This window comes from Carettochelys insculpta, chromosome 1 (genome assembly GCF_033958435.1).
Source record: "Carettochelys insculpta isolate YL-2023 chromosome 1, ASM3395843v1, whole genome shotgun sequence".
Taxonomy (NCBI): Eukaryota; Metazoa; Chordata; order Testudines; family Carettochelyidae; genus Carettochelys; species Carettochelys insculpta.
The window spans coordinates 121937120-121961853 of NC_134137.1; the positions used below are offsets into that span (position 1 = coordinate 121937120).

General features: G+C 46.3%; 1 protein-coding gene across 3 annotated transcripts in view; it reads right to left on the reverse strand.

Annotated features, from left to right (window-relative positions):
- SH3RF3 (SH3 domain containing ring finger 3) overlaps positions 1-24734 on the reverse strand; it is a 456298-nt gene that overhangs the window by 5873 nt on the left and 425691 nt on the right. For all 3 annotated transcript variants that reach the window (XM_074991008.1, XM_074990999.1, XM_074990989.1), the window contains one exon: positions 7224-7561. In XM_074991008.1, coding sequence (XP_074847109.1) covers positions 7224-7561 — 338 coding nt within the window. The remainder of the gene's footprint in view (positions 1-7223; positions 7562-24734) is intronic.

Consider the following 24734-nt stretch of genomic DNA (forward strand, 5'->3'; position numbering starts at 1 on the left):
TGTCGCTTCAGCTGGCATTTAACAATCAGTAACTGTCTTGCTAATTGCCAAGCAACGAGTACCATAAAGATTGTTAAAGAAAAGCCGATTACTTAAAATTATTTAGAGATTATTACCTATTGCATTTGCTGCATGGTCATTAATTCCCATTTAATGCTTATAACAGTCAAGTGTTTATTTAAAATAATGGCCTGTCATAGTTAAATTAAATATGCACTGGAGAATCTCTAAGCACAGCACTATCCTAAATTCACTGAATTGATTCCCAGTGGATTGAGAGCACATCAAGGGCCTTTCCGAAACTGAGTGACAGTAGTTAATTTTCTTTGAAACCACAGCTTGGATACCTGCTGGCTGCTGTGAAACCACAGACTCATACATGTGAGAGTGAAATTGCTTGATCTGGCTAAAGGAACTGCTCTCTGCAGCTGGGCCAAAGATCCAATTACACATAAATGTTTGGCCCAATTTAGACACAAGAGCTCTGCTTTAAAACCTGGTTAGAATCTTTTTAGGTTGCTGCAGCAACACAGCATGTAGAATACATATCTGTGTCAAGAACCATCAAAAATCAATTAGTCATCTTTTTCCCTTGGCCACTACATTTAGCTGTCACGTTTTGCTGAGTGGAAGAGCAAATAACAGAGGCTGAAGAGTGTGGTGGTGGCTGGCTACACGAAAACACTTACTGTTGTTTGCAGAACCGCCACGCTTACATTATGAGGCTTTGCCAATGACAGCCATTATGTAAATGAATGCACACATTATTTCAGACACTGTGCTCCAGCGTTGATTAATTAAATTATCAGAACGGAACAATTTTAGCAAAGACAATGCCAAACTTCAGCTCACTGAATTCAGATCAGCTGAATATATGTTCAAAGCATTTGTCCTGTTGTGTTCCAGATCTCAGAGTTGTTTATGGACAAAAGGGATCAAGCCTCACAACAGCTCAGGGAAGCATTTTAACCCAATTTCACAGATGAGGAGATGAAGGCACAGAGAAGTGAACTTACCTTGGGTAAAAGTTTGCAGGAGTTCAGGAAATAGAATCGCTGTGTTATGGACTGGTATCTTAACCCCAAGATCATTTATTTAAATACATCATTTGAATAGAGAATCTTGCTAATGGCTGACAGACCCACTGCTATTTACTAAATGTTTCAAACCAGGAAGACAGATGATCAAAAACATCCTGTCTATCTCCCTCTAACGTTGGCAGTCCTTGTTTGTAACAAGGAGGCTTGACCCCCCACCTCTGGGGTCACCTGGACAGGCTAGGTGTCAACTTGTGTGTCCAGGCATCATCTGACAAGCCCTGATGTCTGTTTTTTTAAATCTGAGCATGAAGAGGTGGAAGGGCTTTGGGGAAAGAGGTGGAGAAGAGGTGGGACTGGGCCAGCGTGTTGAGGAAAGTGGCGGTGTAGGGGTGGGGCTTGGGGGGGAAGAGGTGGAGCTAAGGGGCAGGGCCATGTCAGCCTGGTTATATCCTACTGGAAAGGTGGCAATCCTAGGACGAAGGGATTCTTTAAAGGTCTAAAACATAACTCCAGGATACACTCGTCCCTCGTTAAACGCGTACTCTACTTACGAGTACTCGCTAAAATGAGGGACACACACACACTTAACTTTGTTCACTATGCGAGTGAACTTCCCCTGCTTATATGAGCCAGCTGTGGGGTCCCTGGCTGGAGGGCAGGAAGATCCACAACCCCAGCCACCCCTCTCCCAACACTCCCCCTGATGCAACTCTTCACACGCCCCCCCCATCCCCCGCCCCCAGCCTGGCCTGGCCTGGTCCCTGACGCCCCAGCCCGCTGCACCCCAGCCAGGTACTACTGCTGCAGCCCGGAGGAACAAGCCTCCACCTCTTCCACTGGAGCCGCCACCAAGTTTTAATCCTCCTCTCCTGCTCATGGCCCTAAACTACCCTCAGCCTTTAACCCTCCACAACCCTGTCCCCCAACCCAAGGTTCACTCACCTTTCAAAAGCAGTGCCACATGCTGCAACTCCTTCCCCAAGTTAGGAGCCCTGAGAACCTAGCAGAGACTTTTAGCTGTGTTTTAATGGAATTTAGTGTCTCTGTTATGCGTTTTCGCCTACGAGCAGTAAGTTGGGAACTAACCGTGCTCCTATAGCGAGGGATGAGTGTACCACATTACAGAAAGCACTTTTTTTTCACTTATTTAACAACTGTAATTCAATTTTAATTAACTAATCAGGATACTTCACAGTAGGACTGTAAAGATATAGCAGATTTAATTAAAAAAAAAAAACCTGAAACCTTAGCAAAGAAAGATCTTCCCTTCAGAGCTGCTAAGTAGCCTTTGTTGTGACATGGCTATATATTCTCCCCTGAGAATTCTGGGTTTGCAGACTAGGGAAGTGAAACTTATTGCAGTTCTGATGTACAAACCAAAGACTCATATGGCACTGCTGCCGCAAAGGGGCTGCTAGATGCCATAAATCATTCCAGTCAAAGCTTGTGATGCCATCAGAGGCCTTTCACTTGTTTTTTCTCAGCAACCTCCTTACAAATGCACATTACTCCTATTTTTAAATCTCCTCCATCTTCCTCCCCAGACATGCCCCCCTCCTCCTGAGAAATCCCGGCATGCTGTCATCCCCTCTCTGCTTCTCTTTTCCCTGGGCGCTACTTTGCAATAATAGGTTTTCTTTCATTTATGGCAGAACCTCTCAATTTATGTGGAACTCAGAAGAATGTTGGAATCTGTCACTGTCACACTACATTCAAAATTTCATAATTTAGACACACAAATACTTTGTGTCTATCACAATTATGAGCGCGTAATACATTTATTATTGAGGTTGCCTGACATTTCCCATTATGAGATGTTGTTTTCAGCTGCTTATAATTTTGCAAAAGTGTAACCATTTCAGTTGAAATTTTCCATGAGGGCTGGAAACAGGGCTTCCTGTTTCAGAGCAGGGACTAGAAATTTGGCAGAATGGGGCCTATTTGTCAGAGATCTGACAAATAACTGGGTGAGACTGGACTGAAGGCTAGAATGGGGAAGATGGTTTGTGACTGGGAGTTATGGGTGATGGTGGAGACTGGCATTGTGGTGGGAGGGCGAAAAGCCTGAGACTGGCAGGGCCAGGACACCAGGCGAGGGAACAGGGGGGGCCAACTGGTGAAATGGTGGGAAAACACCAATTAGATGAGGAGCTGGACTTAGATAGGGACTGGCTGTGCAAAGAGACTGGGCACACGGCTCAGGGAACAGGAGACTGGGAGGTGCCAAGGAAGGTGAGGGGAGAGACTGTGATTGGATGAGAGGTCCAAGGATGAAGAATGAGGATGGGGAGGTGGGGCTATATGATGATAGCCTTGTTGCCATGTGCTAAGACCCGAGAATGCAGTAAATGAAGTTTTACCATCGGGACATGGTGCCAACCACTGAGGCAAGCAAGCAACCCTCCCCACACCCCCTTAAAGTTTTCTCTTTTACACACCACAGTCTTTTCAACATTGCTGTGTGCGCATTTGTATTTTGCTGAAAAAGACTGCGGAGTAAAGTCCTTCTTTCGTTTAGAACGGCCCCAGGGAACTGACATGAGGTGCCTATTTTGCCTCAGCCCTATCAGCCAGACCTTTGAATCTTGCACCCGCGGTTCCTTGTGGGTAGCTTGAGTGATATCAGCGGGACTTGCTCCTGCGAGTGAGAGCAGCAGGGTCAGGTACTCTCACTCCCCCGCCCCCATCAGTACGGAGCGCTGCTGTAGGGAAGAGCCGACCTCCAGAACAGCTGTGGCATTCCCGTACCATGGCAATCTGTCAGCAGCAGCACATACATGCCAATATAAGGAACACATTCAGCCCAAAATGGTATTTGGCATTGCAATACTTGCCAGTTAGTCTGTGCAACACAGGGACATTCATAACAGCAACGAAGGGTCCTGTGGCACCTTACAGACTAACAGAAAAGTTTTGAGCGTGAGCTTTTGTGAGCACAGACTCACTTCATCAGATGCTGGTCTGATGAAGTGAGTCTGTGCTCACGAAAGCTCATGCTCAAAACTTTTCTGTTAGTCTATAAGGTGCCACAGGAACCTTTGCTGCTGTTACAGATCCAGACTAACACGGCTACCCCTCCGAAGGGACATTCATAGCGGCTGTGAATTTTCTCATCTCAACACCTGGAAATACCGAATGGTTTCTGGCATACAGCAGCACAGGTAAAGCAGTGTTAGGTGAAAAACAGTAAGAAAATTGCCCTCCAGAATGCAGTAACAGGTAATAAACCTTATAATCCTAGAAGACTGGTTGCACATGCAGCAAAAGACACAGGTAAACCAGGACAAATGTGCCTTCCTCTCCAGCCTGACTCCCCTAAAAACAAAACCAGGCTCTGAAAATACATCAGGATACCAAGTTAAAATTAAATTTCCTTTCCACTTTCTCTGCCCATGAAAATGGAATATGACTATAAAATTATCACTGGCTGTAATAAGGTTAATCTCACCTTCCTTTCTGATTTGCTGCAACTGCTGGACACAAAGGAGTGCCATGCAACAGGCAGAAGTCCTCTTTACCAGGTGAAAAACAAGCTGTAAGCCATTAGAATTCTTTACACCTCTAACACGGTACAAATGTCAAATGCTTGGTTTGTGTTCTGTAGTCTGTGTCTATTACCTACAGGAACTGTAACCCAATTTTAAAGAAAGCAGTGTCCTGACACTGCTGGCTGCATGCACCCAGTTGGAATGTTGTAAATATTAAGGAACGTGCTCATCCTTCCAATTTTGCAGTGTATAGTCTCTGTGTGCACTGATGGACACCGGGAAATTACAAGCCACTTATAGCTAAGCGTACCAAAATGTTTGTCAACTCTGCCCTTGTCTTGACTGGGACTCCCTCCTTTTCATAAGCCCATATATTTAAACTCTCCTCTGGAATGCCCCACTCATGCATCTGACAAAGTGGGTCTTTGCCCACGAAAGCTTATGCTCCAAAATATCTGTTAGTTTATAAGGTGCCACAGGAGTTCTTGTTGTTTTTGAAATGTTTTGAAGTTTTAGTCTCCTTTTTAATTTCATCCAGCATCTAAATATATTTATCCAATCTTTTTTTTTTCCCATCCATACAAATAAAAAATTTCTTCTACTGGGGACATGAAATACATCACAATTCAAACAAGCAAAATATGGAGTTCAGATGCTTAGCGCAAGTTCCTCCACCACCAGATATGAAATGAACAAGCAGTTTCAAAAATGTAATTTGTTAAAAAAAATAATTTGGTACTTCTGAGCAATTTGGTGATTTAATGAGCACAGATGGTTGTGGGATGAATTTAGAAAAGACAAGTGTTTTACGTATCTGCCTAGATTATTCCAGGACTAAGCATTATACTTCCTAGAGTGTGAAGGTAATTAATATTCCCCATTATATGCACAGGGAACCATATGATCAGTTAAGGAATGCAGATACACCAGCGACATGGAAGTTAATTCATAAATCAATTAGACAATCTTGACTGCTGTGTATAATTAAGATTATTCCAATTATAGCTTATTTTCAGACTTTAGACTCAGGAAATCAAAATGCTTAAAATCAGAACACAGTTTTACTACTGCATAAAGTATCCCTTCTCTGCAGATCCAGTTGTTCTCACTTGTAATGACACTGGTCATACAGAACTCATGCTATGTGACTTTTTTTCTACCACCACTCCATGTCACTGCAGTAAATACCGTCACCAGTTTCACTGTTAGGCACATCTCTAGGTGCAGTGTCAGACTGGAGAAATATGGGCTATGCTCCAGCATCTCAAGCCGCCCCCTTTGGAAATCAGCATAGTTGAAGTGGTGTTTTCAAAGCAATGCCACCACGGCCAGCACAAGGGATGCTGGCAGATGTCTGTCTTGTTTCTCTCATATTTTTTCTGGGGCCTTGTCCATGTCAAGTCTGCACTGGTTTAATTCAAGGTGATATTTTAAACTGACATAATTAAACTTGTTCAAACCTGGGTTATGTCAATTTACCTTTCCTTACTGAGTCAAGCTCAATAGATACATGTCCAAGGCAGAGAGTCCACACAAGATTTGGTTTTGCATTCTTTCAACTCAAATCGTTTTTAAACCAATTAAATCTCAAACCCTCATAACTCTGAAAACAGACAAGGCCGGACATCTCTGCATTTCCTTCCATTTAGTCTGTTCTCCTTTTTTCTTCCCCGTCTTTCTTTTTTTGGCATTGCCACCTTGTCCCCTCTTTCTGTGTTTGAAAAATCAGGGGCTTTATGGATAAGATGTATGGTGGATAGCCAAACTCTAGACTTATACTCTTTTTCTTTGTTCTAATTATCAGCCCCTTCTGGAATAAAAGGACTTTGGAAGCAGAAGACCTAGTAAATGACTTCAGTTACCATGAAATTAAAGAAGAACCTCGTTTACTGCTGCTTAATAGGCCACATATATTGGCAAACACACCTCCAGGGCTACTCAGTGTACCAAATATCGCATGACATTCCATTGTGATTATTAAAATAGAGTGCTCACCATTTAAAAGTGGCATTTGCCAACAGTTTCCACACCCAGTGGCATGAGATACCACAGCTTTCTCCTCCACTTAGAATAGGAAATAATTGTGTGATGAGCATGATTTATCTGTTGGTGGACACAGACAATTTAAAGGTGATCAGCATAGCTGCCTTACAAATGTTTTGGCCAACTTGCAAATATGCAGTTGGGCCTGAATTTTCTAATCCTAATACATAAGTGGACAATCTATAGCAGCCACATGCAGTCCATCAGGATAATCTGATTGCAGGCTGCGAGACATTTTGCTGATGTCAACCATCCGCAGGCACCCACTCACTGCAGCTCCCAGCGGCCACGATTCTCTGTTCCTGGCCACTGGGAGCTACAGTAAGCAGCGCCAGTGCATCCCTGTGGCCTCTTCACCTGTAGGTATCACCCCATAGCTCCCATTGGCTGGGAACAGAGAACCACAGCCAATGAAAGCTGTGGGGGACAGTGCCTGTGGATAGTCCCGCTGGCCACAGATTGCCCACCACTGAGCTATAGCCTCCTATGGCTTCCAAAAAAAAGAAGGTGGCAAAATTGCAATACTGCTCAGATAAGTCAAATGTTGACTGTGTCCCACAAACACACCTTTAGGTGCAAGCGACGGGGCACATAAAATTATCAGCAACCTCACCTCATAGGCAGAGGTAACCTCTGTTGGTTTCTAGCCTACCTTTCCCGGGGCAATGGCTTGGGTTCTGGCCGGATGGCTGCCATTGAAGAAGGTGGCTGCCTGGCAGGAGAAGGAATGGAAAAATTCAAATCCAAGGAGCCTGTTTTTCTGTGCAGTGGCTCCATCCCCATGGCGCCTTGCATCTCGCTTTCAATTGGGCATGAACCTGCCCTGCCATGGCTGGAGAGCGAGGCGAGTTCAGGACCCACTGCTCCCTGCAGAGCTCCCTCCACTGCTCCCTGGGGGTCTGGCGTTGGAGACACAGATGGAGGGGAGCGCGACTTCTTTTTCGTTGATGCTCCTGCTAAAAGTTTCAATAATCCGCTCTTCTTCTCTTTCTGAAAGGAAATCAACAGGCTACACGTGAATGCCCAGCTCGCGGGCTGGTATTAAGGACTTCAAGTAAACAGCACCATTCAATTTGTTTCACATCAGAGAAAAAGAAATCTCACCATTCCATATAATAAAATCTATAAAATATATGACTTTATGTGGGGAACCCATGTAATGTTTGCTCCTGTGCTAACAGAGACCCTAGCAGAGCACCACACTGCTTTGCTTGGTAACAGGGGAATGGATCCCCTTGTACCATCATGCTAATGGATATGTTTAAATATCTTAAGGGAAATGCAGCAGTTTCAGTGTGACACCTAGAATTTAAAAGTACAAACATCTCATCCAGGAATATAAAAAAAAATCAGCCTGCCAACAAAGCTGGTATTCAGCAAGAGGAAGAAAATCCTTTTGTATTTATTCATAGCAGACAGCAAACCAGCTACGCTTTCCTTATTCTTCTACTTCAGAGTTACTGATCAAGTTTTAATTTCTACCAATCCTCTTTTTCAACCATTCTAACCCTCATCAATGTTGTATCTCTTTTTGCCAGACCATCTTCATCGCATATATCCCATAGGGCTTAAAAGCCACTAAATGCAGTGGAAGCAGCTGCAAGCTCCAGCCCTGGGAACTAATGGTCCCTCTAGTTTTCCCTAAAGAGTGGCACAATAGAATTTGCTCAAGGGTAAAATTAACCTTTTTGTGGACAGTCTGTGCAAAAGCCTCCATGCTGCAAAGTCTCCAAATCCTACTGCATCTGGGGGTGTGTGTGTGTCGCATGAGTGAAGCCAGCAGGAGAAACGCTTGCTGGACTGAAGACACAATGCAAAAGGGTAGTGCTGGAGCAGGCCATATATTTGCTATTAAAGGAGATCCAAAGGCTTCGAATGTTCCCATAGGCTTCCTACAATGAATAGCCAGCATCTGCCTGCTGGAGGAAGTAGTCTAGCTCCTTAACTCTTTCTTAACCTCTGCATAAAGCCATCTCACTTGGCACTGAGTAGGCAGTGGGGGTGGGGTAGGGTGAACTTCGCCAACAGTCAATGTCTGTAGTATGAAACTTGTCGTCTACTGAAACGCAACGGGAAACCCAAAATTGCTTGAACTGTTTGAGGTCTGTTATCAACCCCTCACTACCACCAAAACAAAACAAAAATGTGTAAGAAAATCCCACTTCTGAAGAAACAAGGAATGAATAAATGTAAATTAGTGTAATGAAAAAGCAGCATTTTTACTAGGTCACAAACGTCCCAGTCCATACTCAGGCAAATCTCACAGTGGTTACAGTAAGAATTCTCCATCAACAAGGACAGAGTTGGAACAGAGGATCTAAGGTCTGCATTCCTCTCCGCCCACTCCCTGTCCTCCATGACTAGGAGGGAGCTTAAACATGCTGGTCTGAGATGGGGAAAGCAAATGAGGAAGGCGCTGACTCTGCAGAATGCTTCCTGCTCCCCCCACACCCTGAGGGAGCCTCTCCAGAAGAGTGCTGCACGGACGCAGATTTGCAAGTGCAGAGAGGATGGGACTGTGTCTCAATGTTTCTTCCCATGCCCAGGAGCAAAAGGGAACAAGCAGCACAGGGAGTCTCAAACTTTATAGCTTGGTGATCCCCCTCTGACCAAAATTACTACACCGCCCAGGAGGGGGAATGAGGCCTGCACCTGCCTGATCCTTTCCACCCTTTTGTGGGGAGGGCAAAGCCTAAGGTCCCTGCTAAACTCCTTCTCTATGACCCAAAGAACCACCATAAGAACCTCACTAAAAGCTCCAGAAAATAACTTTGTTTCTCCAAAGCTGTAATGATAAGAAATTGCCCTCCTCACAACATCAAGTTCAGAGATCCTTCATGAGGGCGGATATCTTCCTTTTCCCTATAGATCACTGACACAATGTACTTTAATGACAGTAGCACACTAGCTTCAGCCCCAGGCCTGGGGACTGTAACCTGAGCCCTACTGCCCACTACTAAAGCCCTGGGGCTTCAGCTTTGGTCCTGAATGGTGTGGCCCAGGCTTTGGCCCCCGTCTCCAGCAAGTCTAAGCCAGTCCTACTCATGACCAACTTTGGGGTCTTACCCCACATTTTGAGACCCGCCGAGTTAGCACATATAGAACATGGCTCCATACCCTTGTAGGCTGTCCCTAGGCAGTGGCAGCTTAGTTTGGATAGGACCCATCAGGCACACAGCAATGCAGAGCTGTAGGGCTTCCATGCGCATAGGTCATGCTTTTGGAACGCTCTCAGATGTGGGACTGGAGCCATGTCCTCTTTTCTCAGGGGGACAAACCCTGCCCCAATGGAAGAATTCCTGGAAAACTGTGAGTCAGAACTCACCCTAGCTGGTGATAAACCCAACTGGGGAGCACTAGGCCCTGAATAAGGATTTCAGGCCTTGGCTTATAATAATGAATATCAGCCATTATGGTATTAGTTTTTAAGTCTAATATACACACCGCTGCATTACCAGAAGTTACAAAACTAACAACAGTGAATTAAAATGCAGATAATTTATGAAACTTCACCTTTACAATAAACCATTGTCCTGATGTAGACATAGGTGCTGGAATTAAGAGTGCTGGGGGTACAGCTGCATCCCCAGCCTTGAAGTGGTTTTCCTCATGTATCCAGGGTTTACAGTTTGGTTCAATGGTGCTCAGCACCCCCACAATACAAAGCCGTTCCAGCACCCCTAGATATAGTAGCTGAAAATTCCTAAATGCCATGTTTTCAATTTGGAAAAAACATAGATTTCTGAGTCCTTGCTACGGAAATGCACCTTATCTTGTACTTCTCAATGTCATCTGGAAAAATTCTACCAGACATTTACTTTAAACACATGCACATTCAGAACATGAGCCTCTTCGGCTACAAAGTTGAGTGCGGGGAGGATGGGAGTGCATGTCAAAACAAGTCATATCCTGGAACACTGGGTACAAACTGAAATAAAATTGCAACCAGTACCTCCATAATGCAGTATACAGCAGTGCCTCCATTTACACAAGGGTTCTGTTCCCACGCACCCTCATGTAACCCATGTTTCGTCTAAGATGGGGTGGAGAGGGGCAGCTTTTCTCCCCTGTGGAACACAAGTTCTGCAGCCAGGGAAACAGCAGGAGTACCTGGAGCTCCTTTTGGAAGGTAAGGCCTGGGGCTGGGGGTGCAGGCAGTTGGCAGGATTAAGCCAGGTGGTGGGCTGGGGCTGTGGGGGACTGGGCGGGGGGGGGAAGGGGCATTAAGCGAGGGGTGGGTTAGGGCTGCAAGGAGGTGTGGGGGATGAGTTGGGGGGGCTGCAAGGGGGGGGTTTGGAAGTGGGACAGAGGGGTTGAGCTAGAGCCATGTTCAGGTGGTGAGCCGGACTGTGGGGAGATTGAACTGGAACCAAAGGTAAGGCGGGGTTGAACTGGGGCCACGCATGGGGGGGGGTTGAACCAGGGCATTTGAACCGGGGCTGTGGGGTTTGAGCCAGAGCCAGGCGTGGGGAGGGGGGTGAGCTGGAGCCGCACGCAGGTGTAGGTGGTGAGCCGGAGCCGTGCTTGGAGGGTGAGCCAGTGGGAGGTTTTAACTAGGACAGCGGGGTTGAGCCAGAGTCGCGCCAGAGGGAGTGAGCTGGAACCAGAGCCAGGTGTGGGGTGAACCGGAGCCTTGCATGGGTGGTGAATGGGCTGGGGCGGGGTGGGGTTTGAACTGGGACTGTGTGGGGTTGAGCCAGGGCTGGGCACAGTGGGATTTTGAGTTCTGGAAATCATGGATTTCAAGGGTTTACTGTACTTATAAATAAAAAAAAACAACCCATTTTTAACTATACAACCATGCCACTGCAAGGAGTCTGTTCACTTCTCTGTTATTGTCGATAAAGTTCAAACCATTACCTAATATTATATTAAAATATTCAGGCACATGAAATTTAGATTTATTTGGTCATTTGTTTTCTAACAGGATCCCTGCAGGGCAAAAAGCATAAAGAAATTGCAGTACATGTAGAAGAGAAAGCTTCTGTCTGTCTTCCAGGATAAACACTGTTTAGAAACATGAGACAGATTTTTATTTATTCTCCGTAGACACAATGTCTTGTGCAAGATTTACAGTGATGCTCTTTTACATGCTGATTACTGAATTTATTTGTCAAAGAAGCTTTAAAGAATGGAAGAGGAAACACAATGAAATAAATATAAACATATAGTACCCAGATTGAATTCACTACAATTCGCCTAAAATATCTAATATCTTTGCTCCAAATGTTTTCTGATGTGTTCTCTTCTGCCACGACAGAACAATAACAGAACAGAAAGGCATAGGAGAGCAAAAGCAATTTGCAAAGTGTAACTCGTACATGGTACCTCTCGGACTGATGTTGAAGTCTGAACCTCACCTAAAAAGCTAACCTTGCCACCAGATTTTGAAGAGGTTCAGATCCAACACTGTGGTAAGGTATGTCTGTATTTTATGTCTGACTCTATAAATTAAGGGTCTAATCATGTTCAGGTGCTGCTGATTCCAATGGAATCAATGGAAGTTGATGGCACATGACTCACGAGTCTGATGAAGCAGGTCTTTGCCCATGAAAGCTTATGCTCCAAAATATCTGTTAGTCTATAAGGTGCCACAGGACTTCTTGTTTTTGAAGATACAGACTGACACCGCTCTCTCTCTGATACTCAGTACTGCATAGGATTAGATCACAGCGATTAAATTCGTTCACTTGGCAATATCAGAAAATTAAAAAAAGGTCCCTGCCAAACACCTTCTCTGTGACTCAAAGAACCACCATAGCAATCTCACTAAAAGCCCCAGAAAGTAACTTTGTTTCCCCAAAACTGTAATGATAAGAAATTGCCCTCCTCATAATTAAGTTCAGAGATTCTTCATGAGGTTGGATACCATCCTTTTCCCAATAGATCACTGACACAATATACTTTAATGCCACTGGCACACTGTCTCAATATGTATTTTAAGTTGTTTCACACAGTACAATATCTACTGAATGGCTCCAGAGGAACAGTTACAGTGTATCAATGAGGGCTTTGGGAGCCTTTAACTGGAAGACTTACATGTGCGGAGTAACTGTATAAACAGCAATTAAATTTGCCCCTAGTATTTCCCTGAGCCCCAGTACTTGGAGTTTCAGCCCTGTGGATGATTCCAGGAGCTCCCACAGGTTTGAAAATAATTACTGGAGCTCTACTTCAGGTGGCTCTGGGTGAAGTTAAGTTCTGCTTAGGTGGTAGCAACTTTTCCAATTAAATAGCTCCGCAAATTGCATTTTCAGAAAAAAGAATCTACCTTACAGGCTGCTGGTCTCCTACAATTTATTTGATGATTAAAGCTATTTCTAAGTCACAAAGCAGATATTTTATCTATTTATAAACACACACACACACACATCCATAGTTTATCACAGACCTCTGACAAAGAAATATATATATATATATATATATATATATATATATATATATATATATATATTCCCTTCTGTAAATTAAAAAGTGATGGGGACTAACTTTTGAAAAGGTTGGCATAAATTTCTACACACAAGCCATATACTCCCCTGTAATAGGGAGGTAGAAGGAAAATGGTGATGCATCCTTAAGAGTGGTAATACTATAATAGAATCACATGGAAGCATTTTTTTAAAAAAAAATATTTTTTTCCCTAGCCTGATAAGCATTTTATAAACTTTTTAGACTAAGCTCTGGGTTTGAGGAAAAGACGAGACAACATGAGTTAATGGACTGAGTGTAGGACCGGTAGATGGGAACTTGGTACTGTCCTGCTAATCATATTTCCACCATTGACTCACTGTGTGGTCTTCACAAGACACTCAGGTGTAGGTGAACTGCAGAACAAGCCCGTCGCATTGGCACTATGACTACATTACAATACTGATACCTTTGATTTTAGACAACTCTAAACAAAATGTTTAAATTCATCATTTTCTCCCCTTTAACTAGGTCCTGTGAGTGCTGTATATCTGCTCTCAGCCTATTATCTCACCTTCCAATTCCTCCGAAGATGTTGCCAAAGCTCGCCGACAGAAGGAAAGCTCTCAGGATTTGATATTCAGGAATTTTTAATTTAAAAAGCAGACACAATTGTTTTGAACCTTCTATACTTGGCAGTTCACCATAAAACTCTGTGTCTGCTTCCACATCTGTAGAAGGGGAAGACATAAATTCTACCTACTTCACAAGGGGATGTAAGAGTTAATTAATGGTTCTCAAGTGGTACATTTCTTTAAGAGTGGCCAGCTTCTTCCTTGAGTTTTTAGCAGCACAGAAATACTGTACTCTTCACCCATTTAGCCTTCCAAAATGGAATCCCAGTAATGATTTATTTTAAGTGGCCAATTATGATGAATAAATTTAAAATTTTGGTGTAATAGCAGACATCATTCATCAGGAATTAATTTAATATTTATAGCTGTCCTGGGCAGGTCTTTCAACAGCAGTTTTACTGTTATTCATCTGAGCATTCATGAATGAACATTAGGGGTCGTCTACACTAGCCGGCTACTTCAAAGTAGCCGGCACAACGTCAAAATAGTACACGTCGCGTCTACACGTGCCATGAGCTATTTTGATGTTGAAATTGACGTTAGGCGGCGAGATGTCGAAATCACTATTCCTATCCCAAGATGGGAATAGCTCCCTACTTTGACGTTCAATGTCAAAGTAGGGCGTGTGTAGACAATCTGTGTCCTCCTATGTCAAAATAGCGGGGTCCTCCATGGTGGCCATCAGCTGAGAGGTTGAGAGACACTCTGTCCAGCCCCTGTGGGGCTCTATGGTCGCCGTGGGCAGCAGCCCTTAGCCCAGGGCTTCTGGCTGCTGCTGTAGCTGGGGGTCCATGCTACGTGCACGGGGTCTGCAAACAGTTGTCGGCTCTGTGGATCTTGTGCTGTGCAGGCTGAGTGTGTCTGGGAGGGGCCCTTTAAGGGAGCGGCTTGGGGCTTTGCTAGCTCCTTATTTCGATGGGGAGCGCTTGTGTGTGTGGACGCTCTGCATTTCCTTCTGGGGCGGCTCCTTTTGACATTCTCCTTCGTTACTTCGACGTTGAACATTGATGGCACCAGCCCTGGAGGATGTGTAGATGATAAGCGTTGAAGTAGCCGATTTCAATGTTCTTACGTTGAAATAGGCTACTTCGACATAGTGTGCTAGTGTACACATAGCCAAAATGTATGCAAGTTAGTTACAGAATCTAGTAAATTTTGGGTGAAGAAGCAAAGTTTTTGGAGGCCATAACTAAGGCCTCTCTGGAATAAAAGATTGGAATTAGGAAAAATGTATTTTCCTCTTGTCTTCACGGAACAATGTCAAGACTCCTTCCTTTGCCAATAGAAGGCAATGCAGATTCCTGGGTCACATTCTTTTGTCAGAGGTCTGTAATGCACTTTAACAAGCTTTGGAAGTATTTAGCTTACTTAGTCTCACAGTCAAATATTCATTGGATGATGAATTATGTTTGGCTCTGTCATTTTCCTAGATCTGCCATGTTGGCAGACCCACTGTATAGTCAATACCCGTTGGCTGCTGCCAACATCTTTAAATAGCAGCTAGTGTGTGGTTTGGTTTTTGATTATATGTTCAGAGTCTGCACTTGCACAGCACAGTTTTTGTCTGAGAATGGTTTGAGAGCAACTTTGATGAGATCATGGTGGACTATGTAACCCTAGGAAGGAAAATCAAGGAATTCGGAGCACAAGTGGTGTTCTCATCTATCCTCCCTGTGGAAGCAAGGGGTCTGGGTAGGAATCGTTGAATCACGGAGGTAAATGCGTGGTTGCGTAGGTGGTGTAGCAGGAAAGGATTTGGTTTCTTTGACCATGGGATTCTCTTTCATGAACAGGGATTGCTGAGAAGAGATGGGATCCACCTAACGAAGAGAGGAATGAGCATCTTTGCAGGCAGGCTTGCAAACCTATTGAGGAGGGCTTTAAACTAGGTTCCTTGGGGGACGGTGACACAAGCCCTGAGGTAAGTGGGGAAGGAAGAGGGAACAATCAAGCAGTTTTCCTGGGTGAAGAGGAGAAAGTGGGCCAATCAGCCACTTCTCTAAGATGCTTGTATACAAATGCCAGAAGCCTGGGGAACAAACAGGAAGAATTAGAGGTCCTGGCACAGTCACACAAGTATGAGGTGGTTGGAATAACAGAGACTTGGTGGGACGATTCGCATAACCGGAGCACAGTCATGGAAGGTTATTAACTGTTTAGGAAGAAGAGACAAGGGAGAAAAGGAGGAGGAGTTGCGCTCTATGTGAGGGAGCCGTATGATTGCTCGGAACTCTAGTATAAGGAGGGAGAAAATCCAGCTGAGCGTCTTTGGGTTAAGCTTAGAGCCAGAAGTAACAGAGGTGATGTTGTAGTTGGTGTCTGCTGTAGACTGCCAGATCAGGGAGATGAGGCTGATGAGGATTTCTTCAGTCAGCTAAATGAAGCTTCCAAATCACAGGCCCTGGCTCTCATGGGAAACTTTAATCATCCGGACATTTGTTGGGAGACCAATAGAGCAGCACACAGACAATCCAGGAAGTTTTTGGAGAATGTTGGGGATAACTTCTTGGTACAAGTGCTGAAGGAACCGACCAGGGGCCATGTGCAACTTGACCTGCTGCTCACAAACAGGGAAGAACTAGGAGGAGAAATAGAAGTGGGTGGAAACCTGGGCTGCAGTGACCATGTGAACGTAGATTTCAGGATCCAGACAAAAGGAAGAAGGGTGAGCAGTAACATAGAGACCACTGATTTCAAAAGAGCAGACTTCCACTCCCTGAGAGAACTGATGAGCAGGATCCCTTGGGAAACGAAGATGAAGGGGAAAAGAGTTGAAGAGAACTGGCAGTATTTTAAAAAGTCTTACTGAAGGCACAGGAACAAACCATTCCGCTGCATAGTAAGAAATGCAAACATGGTAGGCAACCAGCTTGGCTTACCAGGGAAATCCTTAGTCAGCTTAAACTCAAAAAGGATGTGTACAAGAAATGGAAATGTGGACAGTTGACTAAGGAGGAGTATAAACATACGGCTGGAGAATGCAGCAGTAATCAGGAAAGCAAAACACAATTGGAACTGCAGCTGGCAAGGGACGTGAAGAGTAACAAGAAGGGTTTCTACAGGCATGTTAAAAATAAATGGGTTATCAGGGAAGGTGTGGGGCCGTTACTGGATGAGGGAGGTAACCTAGTGACAGATGATGCAGGAAAAGCTGAAGTACTCAATGCTTTTTTTTGCCTTAGTCTTCACGGACAAAGCCAACTCCCACACGATGGTCCTAGACAATGCAGTATGGGAAGGTGGAGGGCAGCCATCTGTAGGGAAGGAACAAGTTCTGAGCTATCTAGAAAAAGCTAGATGTACACAGATCCATGGGTCTGGATTTAATGCACCCGAGGATACGGAGGGAACTGGCAGATGTCATTGATGAACCTCTGGCCATTATCTTTGAAGACTCTTAGAGATCAGGAGAGATCCCGCATGACTGGAAAAAGGAAAACATAGTGCCCAGCTTTAAAAAAGGAAAGAAGGACAATCCAGGGAACTACAGACCGGTCAGCCTTACCTCAATCCCTGCGAAAATAATGAGGGGCTCCTCAAGGAATCCATTTTGGAGCACTTGTAAGAGGGGAAAGTGATCAAAAGTAGCCAACATGGATTCACCAGGGGCAAGTCCTGCCTGACCAATATGATTAGCTTTTATGATGAGGTAACAGGATCTGTGGACATGGGGAAGTCAGTGGATGTGATATACCTTGACTTCAACAAAGCTTTTGATACAGTCTCCCCCCAAATTCTTGCCTATACGATAAGGAAATATGGGTTGGATCCTTGGACTATAAGATGGATAGAAAGCTGGCTTGACAGTCGGGCCCAATGGGTAGTGGTCAATGGCTCAATATCTGGATGGCGGTCGGTTTCAAGTAGAGTGCTGCAAGGCTCAGTTCTGGGGCCAGTGTTGCTCAACATCTTTATTAATGACCTGGATGAGGGACTGGATTGGACCCTCAGCAAGTTTGCGGATGACACAAAACTAGGGGGAGAGGTAAATACATTTGAGGATAAAGAGAGAATGCGAGTGACCTGGATAAATTGGAGGATTAGGCCAACAGAAATCTGATGTGGTTCAACAAGAAGAAGTGTAGAGTCCTGCACCTGGGACAGAAGAATCCCAAGCATTGTCATAGGCTGGGGACCAACTGGCTCAGCAGCAGTATGACGGAAAGGGACCCAGGGGTTATGGTGGATGAAAGGCTGGATATGAGTGAACAGTGTGCCCTTGTAGCCAAGAAGGCTAATGGCATACTAGGGTGCATTAGGAGGAGCATTTCGAGCAGATCTAGAGAGGCAGTTGTTCCCCTCTATTTGGCACTGATGAGGCCACATCTGGAATACTGTGTCCAGTTTTGGGCCCCCCAGTAAAAAAGGATGTGGATGTACTGGAGCAGGTTCAGCGGAGAGCAACAAAAATGATTAAGGGGCTGGAGCACAAGATCTATGAGGAGAAGCTGAGGGATTTGGGCTTGTTTAGTTTACGGAAGAGAAGACTTAGGGTTGATTTAATAGCAGCCTTCAACTTCCTGAAGGAGAGCTCGGAAGAGGAGGGTGAGAAACTGTTCTCAGTGGTGTCAGATGGCAGAACAAGGAGTAATGGTCTGAAGCTAAAGAGGGAGAGGTGTAGGTTGGATGTTAGGAAAAACTACTTCACCAGGAGGGTGGTGAAGCATTGGAATGCGCTGCCTAGAGAGGTGGTGGATTCTCCATCCCTCGAGGTTTTTAAGTCCCAGCTTGACAAGGTCCTGGCTGGGATGACTTAGTGAGGGTTGATCCTGCTTGAAGCAGGGGGCTGGTCTCCTGAGGTCCCTTCCAGCCCTACGATTCTTTGAATTCTTAATTTAACAAATAAAATTAAGCCCTCACAAATTTTTTAGTTTATGATTAATAAAAAAGTAATTGTAAAAGTGGAGCAGAGTTATAATTAAAATAATATATCAAAATATTTAAATGCTGGAATTTTCAGCTTCACAGTAAGCTGATGGTGCTTTTTGATACCTCAAAAACAACCTCACCCTGGGCTTATAAACAGCTCTTCTGTTAGCCTCAGACATTTTCCTGAGCCTAGGATGTGGATAACTGAAGGGTTTTCCAGTTTACAAGGTAACAATCAGACCATAGTCTAAATAAACACCGAAACCAAGGTGTTCTATGTATATAGAGAGAATGTACGTTTGCCAGACTAACTCAGTGTTTTTTTTCCCTGTAGACTAACAGATATTTTGGAGCATAAGCTTTCGTGGGCAAAGATGTTTCTGATGAAGCGGGTCTTTGCCCATGAAAGCTTATGCTCCAAAATATCTGTTAGTCTATAAAGTGCCACAAGACTTCTTGTTGTTCTCGAGCTACAGACTAACGCGGCTACCTCTCTGACACTTTTTTTTCCTGCATCCATCCTAAGAAACAGAAACTTTCATTCTAGCTTGTTCTATATAAACGCCCAATACTGAATTTCCTTCTAACCCAGACGCATTAAATGCATGAGGAAACTTTATTGCAGTTGATAGAAAAATGGGCTCCAGCCAATTAAATTAGGTATTTTTCATGTAGCACCAGCTACATCAATAGATAAGAAAGCCTGAGAGAAAAAGTCTTAATTAAAAAAATAGTTTCACTGCTATCATCTGGGAAGGGGGGTCAGTAAAAACCAGGGAGCACTTCCTCAGGTCAGTAGTTATAAACCACCATCCTGTGCTGCTTATTTAACCTTGCTGAGTCCTTGCTGCAGTCAGTATATATTACAGTCTGGGACACTGTGCTTTTTTTCTGCTATTCCAAATCACCATTCTATCAGCAAAAGCTAGGATACGTTATATGACTTTTGGATTAAGTCGTCTACAGAAATTGTTAATTCAGCTAAAAAAGGTCTGAATGAATTTTCAGACTTGGATCATGGAAGATTTTAATTGCTGGAATTGGAATTGGAATAATTACCTAAAGAAAGGGGAAGAGTATAGGAGAGAAGAGCCCAAATGAGAACACAGAAGCCGTGTCTACACGTGCACGCGACTTCGAAGTAGCGGCACTAACTTCGAAATAGCACCCGTCACGGCTACACGTGTTGGGCACTATTTCGATGTTAACATCGATGTTAGGCGGCGAGATGTCGAAGCCGCTAACCTCATGAGGGGATGGGAATAGCGCCGAACTTCGACGTTCAACGTCAAAGTAGGGACCGTGTAGTCGTCGCGTGTCCCGCAACATCGAAATTGCGGGGTCCTCCATGGCGGCCATCAGCTGGGGGGGTTGAGAGACGCTCTCTCCAACCCCTCAGCTCCATGGTGGCCGCGTGGAGCGGCCCCCTAAAGGTCCCCTCCCCCACCCTTTCTGTGCAGGAAGCCGAGAGAGCGTGCAGGCGGCAGCCCAGACATGCGGCCAGCCTGCACGCTCTTGAGCAGCCCCAACAACCCCCAACCAACTTCATGGCCGCATGGCAGCCCCCCCAGCGGACCCCCCTCAAGGGGAGCCAGGGCAGCAAGCGGCAGCGGGGCCCCTCCTGGACGGAGGCCGAGCTTCGGGACCTGCTGGGGCTCTGGGGCAAGGAGGAGGTGCTCCAGGTAATGGGGAGCAAGAGGCGGAATGCAGATGCGTTTGCTCGGCTGGCCGAGGGCCTGGCCGCCCGGGGTCACCTTGCCCGCACTTTGGACCATGTCCGGAGTAAAGTGAAAGAGCTGCGGCAGGGTTATGCCCGGGCCCGGGATGCGGCCGGCCGATCTGGGGCCGCCCCCGTCACTTGCCCCTTTTACAGGGAGCTCAGGGACATCCTGGGCCCCCGGCACACCTCCTCCCCTCCGGCCACTCTTGACACCTCGGCTGAGGAGCCCCAGCAGGCCCCGGAGCCGGAGTCCGCCCCAGAGGTAAGCCCCGCACCCCGGGGGCCCCCCCTGGAGCCCACCCCTGGGGCATCGCAGCAGCAGGAGGAGGAGGAGGAGGAGGGAGACTCCTCCTCCGCTGAGACGGGGCTACACATCATCCTCCCCTCCCGGAGCAGCAGCCGGGCGTCCGCCCCCTGGGTGTCCCCGGACTGTGGGAGTGGACCTACAGGTATGTACCCCCCCGGTGCACACCCCCGGGGTTGAGGGGCGGTGTAGACGTAGCCTAGTTTTGATAAAGCATGATTTGCTGAAAAACATTCAGTGATCATCATTCAAAAGGTCAGTATTTATTAACAGATAACCTACAGTGGTAAGCGGGCTAATGCTATGTTATCTCGTGTACTACATTGTGTGATTATCCAAAAAAAATCCAGGGACCCAAGTACCTCAGACCCTCATCTTATGTAGAATGAGCACACAGTGGCCTTATTTGATGACGGGCTACATTCACCATGCCATAACATTGACATCAGGCACTTGTGATTTTTTAGCTGGGACAATGGATGACAACCAGTGCCCCTTCACACCCTGGTAGAGTTGCCTCTGCTGGTTTGCAGCTGCATATTTGCATGACAAAGTGAACTTAATCTGCAGCAAACCTCTCAGGAGAGGCCCCCCTCCTATCCACCACCTGGAGATGTGCTGGGCAGAATGCAGCTCCACTCTCCAGGACCCGTTAGGCCCTGGTCCGCTCCCCATAGTGCCCTTGGGCCCAGCTCAACCCCTGCATCCAAATGGTTTATGAACCATGATTTGGTCACTGGTATCCAACGGAGTGTGACTCCTTATGTCACCCCAGGGAAGACAACCCTATGTGAAAATTCCCCACTGCCTTGTGGGTAGGTTTGGGAGATCCAAAGGCTATGGGAGTAAACCCAGACAGAAAATCTGGAGTGGAGACCCTAGGGCAGTGTAGGCACCTGGGGCTGTGGCTGTGCCCGTAGCTCCGGGCGGGACCACAGCCACCCCGGCTGTCCCGGGATGCTCAACGTTTGTGGCATGAGCCCAGCCCTCAGTTCAGGGCGGGGCAGCAGCACAAGGGTTGAGGAACAAGCCTAGCAAGGGCTTACCCCGTGAAGGAGGGGGTAGGGGGTCGCAGGCCCTCCCACACCACTGTGACCCGGCCCGGGGCCCTGTGGGTCGCTTACACATGGCCACGGCGGTGGGGATCCAGGCCGCAACACACCGCCATGGGTTCTGGTGCAGCGTTCCCCGGGCCACTTCCTACCTCCACCTCCGTCAGGGGAAGGCCCCAGTCCACCTGATCAGGGGGTCCCCAGAGGTCGGCCCCCTCCAAATCGTCTACCTTTGGGGGCTCCGGCCAGTCGGTCATCTCCACATCATTGGGGTGGTCTGGCAGCAGTAGCACAGTGGGTCCGAGGTGATCCTCGGCCTGGGGGCTGCAGGGGTCCGCTGGAACTCCGGGGAAGGCCGCTCCTGGGGCCTCATGGTTGCTAGCCCCTGTCTGGCTGGCTGGGCCTGGGGTTTCCTCCAAGGAGGGGGTCCTCCACCGGCATGAGGGTCCTGGCAGATGGGGGAAGTCCGGCTAGGTCCCCTGGGGCATCCGAATCCGTAGCTGTCCGGGCTGGTCTGGGCCGCTGAAGGCTTGCTCCTCCTGACTGGCCGGGCGGCAGAGGGTTCTCTGCCCCTGGCATCTGGGAGCCCACGAAGGCACCCACTCCCTGCCTGGAGGCCCAGGCTTTAATGGGTCCCGCACTCTGCCCGTGGCCCTTCTGGCTCTAGGCCCCGCCCTCTGAGGGGCAGGCCACTGGCGTTCTGGCTCCGGGACCGCCCACCAGGGCTTCTGCGCAGCCTCCTCTGCCTCTGAGTCAGTGGGAGGCCACAGTGGCTCACTACAGGCAGTTAGCAGAGAGGATTCTTCAAACCTGCTTTCCAGCATCTCCTTGCAGTCACTTCAGTTCCAAACATAGTGACTTCTGTCTTTCCTTTGCATTCAACTGCAGTGACTGAGAGGGGGATAGTGCCACTTGAGCAATGCACTTGCTCCAAACACTAGCCCAGGCCATGCAGTGTGTAAGAGGGTGCCAAATGGAAAGGACACTGCATCCTTGCTGAAAGCATGGAAATAACACAGGAAGTGGCAGTTATGAGTTATAAGACCCCCTCAACCAGCGAAGAGGAGGAGGCCACAGGTCACCTTCATCGGTGGGAGGAGTCATGGTGCTCCACTGGTCAGCTACTGCCCGCCTCAAGCTGGGCAGCCCCCGGTCAAGAAGGTGCTGACCCTCCACATCTGCCTTCCTCATGGGGTGCAAGGGGGTAGATCGAAAATCAAGGAGTAGATGCAAATGAAGTACCTGCTACAAAACGAAATAATAAATCAGCTTGCCTCCTGCTCATAGCTGGAATGTGCGGACCATGTGTCCGGTACCACAGGCCCATGACATTACGAACATGGCTCAAAACAGCAACCATAGATCAACAGCTAAACAAATTGAATGTCGACATCTCTGCTCTCCAGGAAACCAGGCTGGCAGATGCTAGGTCAGTGAAAGAAACCAACTACATTTTCTTCTGGAAGGGCCTGAGTTCAGAGGAACACTGCCTCTGTGGAGTTGGATTTGCTGTTTGGAATAATCTGCTGAAATCTATAAATATGCCCACGTCTGAATTGGAATGCGTTATATCCTTGACGCTGTGCACCAAGTCAGGATATGTCAACATCATCAGTGCTTATGCACCCACTTTGGCATTTTGCACCGAAGACAAGGACCACTTTTATTACAATCTTCAGAAGTTACTGACTCCTTTCCAACTGGCGAACAACTGTACATCCTTGGCGACTTCAATGAAAGAGTTGGACACAACCATCAGTCCTGGCTCTTCTGCCTTGATCATCACGGTATTGGGAAAATGAATGAAAATGGTCAAAGACTTCTAAAATTCAGTTATCCAAATCAACTCTGCATCACTAACACTTGCTTTAACTTGAAAGAGTGTCAGGTTTCATGATGCCACACCATATCTGGTCACTGGCAGCAACTTGACCTTGTATTGGTACACAGGAAACATCTCAATGCCATCAAATTTACATGCACGTACCACAGGGCAGATTGCGACACTGATCACTCCTTGACCATCAGCAGAGTAAAAATCATTCCAAAGAAACTTTATATGACAAAGGAATGCAGTAAGCAAAGATCAATACCCTCAATACCAGAGATGCACTGAAATGCTCTGTCTTCGCAGGTGATCTCACTTACAAAATAGAACACAAACCTGACCAACAAGCCGTTGATGAAACATGGTCCAAGCTGAGAGATGCAACATATGATTGTGCCAAATCTGCCTTTGGAACATGGAAATTCTCCAACAAAGACTGGATCAATGAAAATGCTGACATCCTAGACCTTTTCTCGAGGAAAAACACAAGGCACATCTGAATAACGTAAAGAACCCATCTCAAAGCACAAGAGATCAACTTTGACACGAAAGATCTCTTCTTTAGAGAGAATCCAGGCAGTGTGCGAACAAGTACTGGGCTATCTACGTTCTAATATTCAAAAGGCATATGATTTGGGCAACCTGAAAACCACGTATAATGGACTGAAGAAAGCACTTGGACCAAACATTACCAAAGTTGTCCCACTGAAGTATTTAAATGGACAGGTGATAACAGACAAAAAGCTGCAGAAGTCCAGATGGGTGGAACACTACGCAAGTCTTTAGTCCCATGAGCGTACAATACAACCTGAACTTGACAACCTCATTCCAACTCTTCCAAAATGTCTGAGCTAGAACCTGTGTTCTTGCCCCACCCTCTTCAGTATATTCTCTCAGTTCTACTAAATTGCTCATTTCAAAACTCACGCAGTGATGTATGTCTCCACACAAGATTAGATGGCTCTCTCTACAACTTGGCAAGACTCAAGGCCAAAACTAAGGTCAAGAAAGTCCTCATTAGGGAACTCCTTTTTGCAGATGATGCAGGTCTCATCACTCATAATGAAGACATGCCACAGTCACTGATGGATTCTCTGTCCAGAGCCTGCAAGTTGTTTTCCCTTGACATAAGCATGAAGAAAACTCTTGTATTCACTCTAGGTGTACCTCAGCGACCCAATGTCATTCTGGGTAACAGCTCATTAGATGTGGTTCAACATTTCTGTTACCTTGGATCTATCTGTCACCACAAACCTATCCATGAATAAAGAACTGAACATCAGAATTGGGAAGGCAGCTACTATTTTTGGCAGACTTACGAAATGAACATGGACCAATCCTAAGGTG